The following is a 12,539-nucleotide window of genomic DNA, read 5'->3' as shown; positions in this document are numbered from 1 at the left end:
TTATTGTTGAAATGACTTAATTCAGTGAAACTATCTTGGTAACTAAAAGATCAGTGATTCTGTACATTTTCCAGGATATTTCTTTTTCAGCATTTTGTAAGATGATGTAATGATGATTAAATGATCATCAAAGAAAGACAGTGTCATATACTCTGTGAATGTCGAGCTGTAAACACTGAAGGTGTGCGGCATACTTAAATCCTAAAAGTGAATGTACATTCAATTATTTTAAATGAGTAGAAGTGTGTCATTTAATTTAATCTTAACCCATTTGTAAGAAATAAAAAAAATTAAAAATAAAATAACTTAAGTCCCCGCCCCGCTGAGAAGTAGAGACTTCCATATTTTTCCATCAGCACATGTGCAAGTCCATTTCCACCCTTGGCAGGAGACCAACAGTTTCATCATAGTATTAAACTGCAGCCATAGCTGCACAGATAAAACAAGACATAAATAATTTTGTTGAAAGGATATATGCACAGTACGCTGAGCTCATACCCAAGCACAATGTGATTACTCTTGTTTCCTTACATGTGTGCGTGTGCACTGGAAACGGTGAATGGTGATGTATGTGGCGATGGAATAGTGTGAAACTGAGCTCAGTGCCTGCAAGCAGCCGCACCCTGAAGTGGCGCATAACACACAGAAATCGGCGGTTGGAACGCAGCACCGCCATTCATCAGACTGCAGAGCTCATTGCCCTAAAACGTGTCGCTCAGTAGTGCAATAGGCAGTTCCTCCCAAAGCAAAGCTGCGTTAAAAAGACCCAGCTCCATGCCACTCATAACTCACTCTGAAGTACAACAGTGACGGAGTTTAAGCAGCATATACATGTATTTTATAACTTTAGGCAGAGTGGTGAATAAGGTTTCTATAACAGTTCAACATTAACTGTTACCGGCTAAAGAATATTGTTTTTTTTTCTGTTTATGGAACCCAGAATATAAGTAAAATACATTTGATAACACACTCAGAAGTATTTGGATGTGATTTACTTCACATACAAAATACTGCTGAGTGTGCAAAAAACATGATTTGCAGAGAGTTAGTACATCTACAGCAAGGACCAGAGGTAGTTTTCGGAGCGTCCAACAGCAGGTGAAAACAGAGGATAAAGGTGGTCAGACTGATAGTGTCTCACAGAATGCTTTAGACAGCATGATCAGCACCTAACAGAGTTTGATAGGGTTCTCTGTTTTGCAAGAGGCTAGATGACAAGACCTAATTTTTAAATTGTTAAATCAATATCCATGAAAGATAAAAAATCCTGTCATCCCACAGTGTTGCAAAGGGTCCAATACCTGTGTACGGACAAGAAGTGCCGAAGATAGTTGGTTCTGTAATTTGCATAAATGGTTGCCACACAGGTAACAAATAAAGAACAGCCCCACAACTTTTAAAGTAGTCTCTGATTGTAGTTTTAAATGTCTAGTTTTCAAAATTCCTGTAGTGAATAGCTGTGTTTGAGTGCTAGCCTTTATGCATACTGGAACAAAAACTGACTAAAGATTATTATTTAGCTGTGTCCATTCATTCATATATATATATATATATATATATATATATATATATATATATATATATATATATATATATATATATATATATATATATATATATATATATATAAAACTTCTTCAAGAAACCAGAGAGGAAGTCCAGTTGCCCTCTATTTAAGTATTTATGTGGCACATGTCATGTCCTGGATGAGCAGTGGGCAAATAGGATTGTGCGTTTACTTGGGCAAAGCATGATGTCTGCCGTTTTGCAAAAACAATCAATAACTGTAAGGCCTTGTTGATTTTCGGTTTTGTGTTACTTTTAACTAAATTCTTCGTGAATTTTGCGTAGCTAGATCATCAAACCCAATTCTGTTCAGCATTTCTCTTGGCAGTTAAATGACCTGCTGACTAACTTAAAGCAAGTCAGCAATAAGGGCTTGGCCTCATGAGCTGCTCTTTCCTGCATGAGTAAGGAGTTTTCATTTGATTTATACCATCGCAATCAAGGGTGTGCCTGCATGCACCAGGGACCCACTGATGAACTCACTCAATCTCTCTCATCTATGCACATGCATTCATTGTTTAATTTCTGCCCCCTTCGCTAAAGACAACAATCAATAGCATTTCCATTAACAAAACAGCATTTCAGGGCTGAACAGTCCTGCATTTAATACTTACAGTAAATCCAGTCAGTGGAATGACAGCGGGTACAATTTGTCATGCAAGAACCAAATATCCAAATAATTATACGTTCTAACTGCAAAAGAGCACACATTACAAAGAACCGATTGGTACTGAAGCAAAATCTAGGAGTAAACTGTCGAACCTTGTTAGAAACACCTCCCTGACACCACCTTCCCTGACATTTCTAATTCTCAGCTCATAAATGTTAAAAGCAGGCTTAACATTTACTGTGGCTTTTTCATAGGAGCTACCATAAAGGGCTTCAAACTGCTCCACCAACTGAGGCCCGTGTTGTCCAACCACAGGCAGCAATAAGCTACACAGATCATGTTTGCACACAAATGATAAATGTGAGCTGCGAAGTTCTGCTCTTTCCACACGTCGCCACAGTTGCGTTGTCGTTTAGTTGCCAGAGGCCGGCTAAATGAGTGATTCATAATGCTGCCACTTATTTCATACGCATGATTTCTGTATTATTTTACATTTTATATGAGCAGAATAATGGACAATGGACAAGATTTGCCTCGCTATGTAATGTGAACACTGTGGTTTTGCAACACACACATTGCTGGAGTTAAACCATCTGTGCTATTATGTGGTCATGGGAATACCCCCGACCATTTGTTACAACATTAACGAGACAGCACTATCCTCATTATCAGCACAGGCCTCGGTCTGAATTTTTACTACAGCTCCAGTTTTGACATTTAATGCCTTTGACTCACTGGTGTGCTGCTCATTCTGCGAGTCCAAAGTTGGAGGCTGGAGCACAGCTGTTTGAGGGATGTGGGCTTAGTTCTTCACACTCGAACCACTGACAAACTTTGATCTAATGAAGTATCGTTGCAAAACAGGAGTTAAAGCGTGTAATGACGAGTTTGCAGCTGTTAATGTAATATATATACATAAACCTCCCACTCAATAGGGCCGACATGTACTTTGTACTGCCATGTTGTCACCTAGGACAGAATAGATATACGGTATATATCTGTGTACTTCTGCACATTTTGGCCCTTTGAGTACCTGCCTACTGCTTAGGATTCATGCATTTCTCAACGTATCGGTTACAGGGTGTAATAAGATTTGACGATGCTAAAATGACCCACTAATTCTCTTCCGTGTGAACTCTGTCAAACAAAACGGTTGCCAATTGTTTTTTCGCCTGTGGCTGGTGGTTCCACACAATGTTTATAAAAGTGAACATCATGACGAGGCTCACAATGCTTTAAAATACTTGGCATCTATGCATAAGCCTCTTATTTTGAAGGGGAAAAACAGGAAGTAGTTCTTAACTTGTCCTGACAAAGTCAACAATTAAAGACGGCTTTTGGAGCTGGCTGGCAGCAGCCAGTTGGATAGTAGCCAAAGTAGCGCCATCTTTTTTACACCATTTCATGAGGAAGTATTTTGGACTCTCATGTTGAATTGAAGTCAGGACCCCATAGACTTGTAAGCATTAAGAAAATATTTCCATATGCTACAGCTAATGCCACTGACACCGGCATCTGAAACACAGCTTTCCATCAGCACCGAGGGACTATTTTACCATATTTTAAAGGAATTTAAACTGCATTTGTTTATTGCCCAAATGTTTTTTTGTCTTTTTTTTTACTTCTCATAATTGAACTGTATTGTCTTGTTAAAAAAGTTTGAGGTTTACATTTTTTTTTAATAAACATTTGCACAGAGAAACTGGCTTATTGAGCTTGACGGGCCCTGATGGATGACTGGCAAGTCAGAAACTCAAAAATCAGATTTTTGTCTGATCAGCGAACAGATCATAATAAGGTCTACCTAATCGTATTAACAGCACTCCTCGGCGTGGATTCTGCTTTTGAGTGAGAACGACTCGGCGTGCGCTGTTTCAACCTAGTGCAGGGATGTAAGAAGTTATTTAAAAAGTAACCGTATTCTCCATCACACTGAGACATGTCCATGGTCCAATCAGGCTGCAAGAAACCCCGACACGATAACCGGCGGTCTGAACAGAGTTTTGACCATTCAGGCTCCGTCTGTCATGGAACATGTTGGGTCTTGGAGAGGAAAAGGGATCTATTTCCTCTAGACTATATTTGTTGGAACACTGTTTTACATAAACAGCGCTGTTACGTCGCCTCTGCTCTTGGCATAAATAAGTAATGACCGCTCACAGAGGAAAGGCCGCAAAACTAAAATATTTCCAACTGTTGTTCTTACAGTTTTTAAGGAGAAATTGGAATTGTGTAAAATCACTACCAACAAGTCAAAGCTTAATAAAGACAGAATTGGCCAATTGATGCAACTTTTTTTTGGCTCTAGTGACATCAATAGAGGCAACATATAACCTAATCAAACATGTACTGAATTATTTTACACTGACACCGCAATTTATTGATTTGTGTGAGGTTTGATCTCTTTGTCACAAACAAAAAAATAACTGGGGTTCTTAGTTTTCTTAAGAATCCTGTTAAAATCTCTTGTTCTTTGGACCCAGTATCATGTTTCTTCTTGGTTGGTGAGCTCGCAGTATTGATCCACGTCTAATAACTACGCATTGGCACTGATTCATTAAAATACGGCGAATGGCGAGTAATGAAAACATTGTAGTCGGAACTAACAAAACCATCACTCAGACTGAAAGAAATCTTTTCAGCTGATAGATTTCTTACTGAACCTCACCCTGAAGTGCATGCATGTCTTGGTTTAAGCTTAGTCTTACGCCAAATCAAACTAACAAAGGCTGTTCTAGGCTCAGAATATTTCAAGATATCTGATAATGATCATAATATACTCTGACCTTGCAGTGTGACTGACTAAAGGATTAAGACTTTCCTAAAGTAGCTGCTGCTCAGGCTTTTTCTAGTCACAGCAGTTTTATTTGACTTTGTAAAAAAAAAAAAACTATTAAAACTGTTGAAAACTATTAAGACTTCCCCAATTTGACCTTTGTTTAAAATATTCTAAGAAGTTAATGCTCTTATTATATAAAAACATTACATCACACAGATAAGCCTAATTTACGAGATTACATACTTGTTTGTTTTTTTTAGCAAAATGTATGCTCATATCTGTTTTTCTCTTTTCCTGTGATCTAATGTTTGAGGTCTATGTTTAAACCCTTCTGCCGCGTCTTCACGCAAGTGCTGACAAGCTCATCTGTAAGATTTCTGGCAACCAAGCAGAACAAAGTTCAGCTGGAAAAATCAGCTTGTCATTCAACTCCTAAAACAAACAAAGCACCTAAAATAAAGTGCCTCTCATAGCACAGGAAATTGTCATTTTCTGTTACACAAGGCAGCTGCGATCGAAAATAGACGGCAGGATGTTGTTCTTGTATTACGACGCTGATTCCCACTGACAGCATTTTTCCACTTTCACCAGACTGGGGGGGGGAAGCGCTCATAAAACCTGGTTGCAAATTGCTAAATGGTCACTGCTCTGCGGTTAATTAGCAGAAGCGGTCCTGGAAAACTCCAGGGCCGCAAAGCGGGTCAACGGGGGAGGGGATGTTCCGAGAGGACAGGAGCGAGAGGAGACCTCCATTAGCTGTGACAGAGAGAAAGAGAGAGGGAGAGACCCCTGTGTGGGTGGAGGGAGCTGCAGCGGGGCAGGCAGGCTGGGACCAGTGGAAGAGGGAAGTCATCTTGAATATGCACCATGCCTCTGCTGCAGCCCAGTTGCCTAGCAATCAAAAAATATTTACTTCTTACCCAAAACTGCACACCGCTTTTTTTTTTTTTTTTTTTTTTCTTTCACATTCTGGAAAAGCAAAAACAAGACGTTATCCGTCAGAATTAATTAGGGAGGCCACGGTCAGGGAGAGATCCTGCTCTTCTGGAATCCTGATGGAGCGATAGGTCGGCGCAGTAGTGTAACCTTGTAATGATGGCAATGACGAGAGGAGGAGAAAAAAAAATGTAAAAAAAAAAAAAAGCTTATCTGCACCATGAAACTGAACTCATCGGGATGAGAATGCGAGAAATGTCTGAATGTGTATTAATGGACGTCTGGGCCGCACCAAAAAAAAAAACGAGGCGCCATTCTTCTGCCGTTCTGTAAGTGTGCGTCTGTTGCCATGGTAACGCCCGCTGCATCTTCTGGGTGGGCATAGGGTATTGTGTCTGCTCTCTGGAGCCCGCTTTGCAGCAGCCTGAGTGGTGACTGCGAGAGCTGATCTGGGGGGGGGGTGGGGGGGTGGGGGGGGGGGCTTTAACAGACGGGGTGTCGTCGTTTCGGTCCCAGCGGCTGTCTGCCGGGACGGTTTCTTGCCCGCGAATGCTCATTCCAGCTGGGTGGGATTACCGGTGATATGTACCAGCCTGGAACAACACGGGGACCGCTGCGATTGGCAACGAGGGGGGAAGGAAGAACCACACCCAGAAATCTGACAGAGCTGCTCGGGCAGAGCGCTGACACATGAAAACAGCTGGAATAGAATGGAGAGAGGAGGAAATAAAGAGAGAAAGTCCTAAATGGCGTCACTGATTGCTTTACGGCCCCTAATGTAAAAGCTGTAAGGAGAATTAATTGTCAATCTGAAGAAAACTACTATATATTAAATTATAAACAAAAATATGTCTGCCCTGAAATAAAATAAATGTATGGACAGATGTTAGTCTACCAAAGGGATCTATCAGCGCTTCTCTAAACGTGTTTGGCAGAAATTTGGCATCGCATTACAATACATGTAGAAGTCAAAATATTTGCCTTTTTCCCCCCCGTTTTCCTCACCGTGTGACAAATCTCTGTTGCTTACACGAAAAATGAAAACAGCATCAAATGTAATTCACAACAGAGCTTTTGTAATACAGGCAGAATGTGGTTTGGCATGGTGTTGCTGCATTGGGAAAGATCTTCTCTCCGAGGTACAGCCATGTCAGCTGTCATTTGCGTTGAAGAATAAGCTGCACAAAAAAAAAAAAAAAACGGGTTCATAAAAAAAAAATACAAAAAAAAATAAGCTTGCCAAAGAAAAGCGATCTTCGTCAGCGTAACTACACCAGAAAGCAAATACTTTTTCTTTTGTCTAAAAAAGTACAATTGATTTAATGCACAACATCCCTCTGCAAATTCGAACCCTAAGTTCCTACCTAAGGCTCTGATTTCATCCCAGACTTCTTCCAATTCTTACCCACATACTTCTCCATAACGCGTCAGTTTTCTTTCTGTTGAGCAGTTCGATGAATTATGCTGGACAAAAGAATATACAAATGCTCAAACGTCACTCCTAGTTTGTTTGGACTGGATTTTTGTTCAGACGATTTTACACTGCATTGAAATTCTGATGTTTTTGGTTCTGATTTTAGTTTTGTTGAGATGCAGGTCGTTTCTTCCCTTCACCCTTTCATGTGTTTTTCAGTTTCATACCCATAACCTTTTGTGTGTAATACAAGAACACTTGCAGGGAGATGCTTCGTACTGACCATGGCCTTGCAAACTTTTCATTCCAGTTAATTTTTTTTTCATATTTTACATACTGTCAACTGTAAAATGCTCAATGGAGTGCAATACATGTTAGATGCAACCTGAAGATTGCTCAATTCATAAGAGCCAGCTTCCTCAAATGTAGATCATGACCACAAAAATATTTTTACAAGACAGTATACCTTTAAGTTATACATAACATTTGTATTTTTTATGATCATCTTCATATTTGTTTTAAAAAATGTTGCTAACAGAAAGCAATACAAACTGACAAGAAAAACAGTTTTAGCCACAACTATTCATATCATCGATAGCTTTAGGTGTAATCTTTACATCTTAACAGCATGTTCCTGCTCGAGGCTGCATAGTTGCTAGCACCAGTGTCTTGCAGCAATAAACGTCCTAGGTTCAAATCCCGCCTTGGGTTCATGGAGTTCGCATGTTCTGCATGTGAGGGTTCTCTCCGAGTTCTCCGCCACAGTCGAAAACGAACGTGACTGTTTATTAGTAACTCCACACTGCCTTTAGACATGAGTGTGCGCCTGGTTGTTAGTCCTGTGTGTCCCTGAGTTGCCCAAACTGCTAATTAAAATAATCGTAAATAGAAATTATTTTGGCCATAACTTCATGTCCGGGACTTTTCTTGTGTATCAGTCAAGATTTTGTTTTCATTTTGATAAACGTAAATTACTTTTTTTTCCCCCCTCTAAACATCCTAGACGTACTATGTCATGTCTGTGATAGAAGTAATTCTGTAGCAGAGGTGTTACCGCTCTTGATACTGAAATGCTTAGATAGGAAATTATAATTTTTGATCCAGTTCTGTTTTTCTTTGTCTCTGGTGATATGGAGACAACTTTTTAGTTTACAACCCTTCCAGCAGCTAGAAATGTTGACATTACATCAGATTAATTGCATGTTACTTGCTTTTGCAAATAACCATGTCAAAAATGTAAATATCTCATCATATTTATCACTAATATGTCAAAAATACCATCTTTTTTGCAAACAATGATATTCTTACCTAAATGCCAACAATGAAAAAAACAAGATGAAGTTCTTTTATTCATACAAAATCAAATAAAGGACTTTTTTAAGTTTGCGTTTTGTGTCCTTTGTCATGCTCCCTGACTAAACCTAATTAAGACTAATTAAGCCCTGACAGAAGAATTTTACTGAAAAGGAATTCTATGAAATATAGGTTGAGATTTGCGAAACCTTCATCTTAATTGCGTAAATGAAAACTATATATATATATATATATATTTGTTTTGCCAAAAATATCGTGAAAATCTAATCTTGTCTCATTCTCCCGAACCCAATATTGTCTCATGAGTGGGATGTTTTGTCACACCCCTACTTTCCGATCAAAGCTTTTTATTCAAACTGACTCAGGAAGAGGAAGATCTAATCTGGATGAGTTACTCTAGCAGTTGTAGTCTCCTGCAGCATCTTTGTTATGGCTGGATAAGTGCGTTTTCATATAATCTGTGTAGTGACAGACAATTTTAAAGAAAGCTCCCATCATACCAACTGCAGGAAACACAAATGCTCAAACATTCTACTTAAAGAGTGCTATTAAAAGGCTAATGACAGAACATGAGGCAAAATCTGACAGATCGGTCCTTTAGAAGGAGCACGCGTGGGGTGTAGAATCAGCTGAGAAGCTCAGACAAAGGCAGAGCAAACACACCCCTGACTGCAGCCTGAGCTGCAACAATGACAACTAGAAGGCAGGCATTTCAGACACACGCACACATGCACATGCAGACGGGGAGGCAGTGGGAGAGGTTGCTCTGCCACTGCAACACCCCACCAGCACCCAGCTGCCTTGCTGAGCAACGCCAGCCTTCCCCTGAATTCAAACCCCCCCACCCCCCCTACGCCTTGACAGGAGCCTGAATCCGCCTCCTCTTCGGGGATGCAGAAAAACAAGGGCTACACCACAAGGCCGGATAATCACAGCTCATCACAAATGGGCGTGCAACCCCCCCCCCCCCCTCTCCTCCAACCACCACCATCCACCCCCACTGCTCTGCCCTCTCACTTTCTCTGCAGCACTAGCCTGCAACACAAGCCCTAACTGTGTCAGCCTGCAAAAGAGGGAGGTGGACGGGTGGGGTTTTTAAAAAATTTTAGTCATTTTTTTTTTAGGAATAAAGAGCACAGGGAATATATGCTCACTTGTGTTCAATCATTACCCATAGACATATGGCAGGCTGGCTTAAATTGGCAAATGAGACCAGCGTTCCAGATCAATATCCTCCCCCACAGGGATCAATAAGTATAAACCAGAAAAATCTCCATCAGGGTTGAGCACATTGTTGTATAAATTTTTTTTCTTCCTACTTAATCTTGATAAACATTTTTATTTTAAGATAGAATGTTTTAAGAAGCAATATCAACCACCTTAATAGATTTGTTTAATACTGAACTACAAAAGCATATTTCTAAAAAAAATATATATTTATATATATTTATTTATTTTTTTTAATCTATGCATATCAGATTACAGATGTCCCCGCTGAGACACAACAGAAAACTGTGAATTTTACCGGCCTGCCGCCTCAGGACAAGCCCTGTTTCCCTTCAACAAAGAAGATGCTGGACACCTTTAAGAAAACGCCTTATCTCCCTCTGCCTGTCTGTCACTATGGTAGCCAGTCATTCCATTGTGCACATAACCCAATTCCTTTTCCTCCAACTGCTTCCTGCATCCACATCAGAACGATGCTAATTTTTTTTCTCTCCCCTTTCCCAGTTCGAGCTTTAGCGAAATCTAAACGCCCTGATTTGCAGCAGCAGCGCATCAAAGTTCCTGCAGCCATTGAAGGAGAAATAACTCTTTTCTAATTTTTTTTTTTTTAATTTCATCTCATTCCTTTTTACTTACTGTGATCTTTGGGATGTTCTTTTTGCCTTGATAAGACATGTTCTGTCCGATTCCACCTTCTTTCAAACGAAATCGAGCCTTACAAAAACGGTATTTTCCCTTCTTTGCGGATGCTGCAGCGGCCCTCTCGTCCGGATGGGAGCTTCAAGGAATGGTCGCCCCTCCTGACGGTGCGCGGTTCAGTCAGAGCCTCAGCAGAGCGCTATAGGAGCGTCTGTGCTCCGGCTAAAACACCGGCCCCTCCCTCTTTGGAGGCTCAGCTGGAATGACGGCAGTGTCGCAATCTTTCCGCCCGAGGGCGCGCTAGAGCAGCCTGTTGGCCACGAAGCTCACAGCCAGTAACATTCTCAGGATTGCAGAGCTTTTGCACGTTTTTCCTCACAAAGTGCGGTCAGGAATCTAGTCTAAACTTGTCACTTTTTATCTTTATCCCAAAAGCTGCTTCAAGAAAATATGAATTTGGATGAGTTTATATCAAATATCTACATTTTAGCCCATCAATCTCCACTTATTAATAACAAACGTGATGTGGCAGCTGTCACAGGGCCTGGCCAGCACACTCACACACATGCATGCTTCCCCCTCCCTCTCTGCGTGTCCCCACCCAGCCCTGTGTCTCTATTGTTTGAACCTCCAGTGTGGACCCCTCCTTCACTCACCACTCCCCTCTTCAGCACTAATGCAGCTATGAGGTTCTGATGTCCATAAGAGAGCAGGCACTTAAAGAAAAAAAAAGTTTTCAGAACACAAAATACGTCATCCAATACATCTCTTGTCTTTTACTGGTGACACAAACATGAACGGCGGATTGACAAAGTATTAGTTTTCCGTTTTTTTGTTTTTTGTTTTTTTGTTTTTTTTTTTTGTCTTACAGTCTTAAATTCATGAATTTTAAACAGATAGCATACTTTGTAAAGCAAAGGGGAAAACAACTGAAATCTTAAAAATTACATTTTGATTTCTTGATTGGCAGTGGAAGCGATTCTGCTGAAAAGTGTTTATTTTGGTGCCCTTTAGTCTTATATACTTAAATTCAAACAGCACATCCAATTGGGCTATATAACTAATTTCCAAACTTTAGGCATCAAATAGAACCTTATTTGAACCATTGTCAAAACAATTTTAAAGATTATGACACAACCACAAAATTAACCAGGTAAGGAGAGCATAATTTAAACGAGCAGCTTAGAGCCTCCTGCTAACTCTTAGAGAGCTGCTCTATGGAAGACCAAAGTGCTCAAAATTAAATAAATGAATAAAACATTATGAAAAAAATTATCTACTTGAATAAATAAGATATAAATATTAAAATATTCTATCTTCTGTTTTACGCTGTCAACGAAGGACCAGGTCTACATGGGCCAAAGGATGCAGCCACTGAATTGGGACCTTCATGCCTGACTTGAAACTCTGTGTGAGATTGCTTTGGTCTGGGTAAAGAAGCAGTCAATCATACTGCTCGCCCCACCCTGTTTTTCTCGATTGGCAGTGGAAGTGATTCTGCTGAAAAGTGTTATTATGAAATAAAAAGGACATTGGGAAAAACACTATTAATAAATGTAAGATGACTTTAAAAAAACAACGATATTTTCAAATAAAAAAACTGCAGGAATTGAATAGTAATGCCTCAATTATAATTTATTTTGTTTTCAAAAATATTAATGTAAAATATTGTTTTTACTATACCATTTTTTACAGAAGAATGAAAAATATCTCATAATGATTAGATGATAATTCTATAAGCATTCAATTATCTCACAATGTTATTGTCACTTTGAATATTTTTATCTTATTCATTCGAGTAGTGATTATTTCATAAGCTCTTATTTATTATTTCATTTTGAGCGGTTTGGTGTTCCATATTTCTCAGGTCGGAGAGTTTGTTGACACTTATTAGACTCCACACCCCATAAATCTGGCCATTATGGAAAAGCATTGAGAATATCTTTTTAGTAGAAAGCCATAATAATCTTGTTTGACTTTGGCACAAGCCATAGAGTAGACGCAGCAAACATGTGGAAGAATATGCTCTGCTCAGATAAGACCAAAACGGATGG

At 39.7% G+C, this 12,539-nt stretch overlaps 1 protein-coding gene across 2 annotated transcripts in view; it reads right to left on the bottom strand.

Annotated features, from left to right (window-relative positions):
* Positions 1 to 10,692, bottom strand: part of dpysl3 (dihydropyrimidinase like 3) — a 39,986-nt gene extending 29,294 nt beyond the window's left edge. Inside the window, exon 1 of one of the 2 annotated variants that reach the window (XM_021310839.2) lies at positions 10,483 to 10,692. In XM_021310839.2, the coding sequence (XP_021166514.2) occupies positions 10,483 to 10,521 (39 nt within the window). In that variant the 5' untranslated portion in view covers positions 10,522 to 10,692. The remainder of the gene's footprint in view (positions 1 to 10,482) is intronic. The other variant, XM_012853033.3, reaches the window with a different exon arrangement.
* Positions 10,693 to 12,539: the final 1,847 nt, after the last annotated feature.

This window comes from Fundulus heteroclitus, chromosome 11 (assembly GCF_011125445.2).
Source record: "Fundulus heteroclitus isolate FHET01 chromosome 11, MU-UCD_Fhet_4.1, whole genome shotgun sequence".
NCBI lineage: Eukaryota > Metazoa > Chordata > Actinopteri > Cyprinodontiformes > Fundulidae > Fundulus > Fundulus heteroclitus.
This window is presented reverse-complemented; position numbering and strand designations above follow the sequence as displayed.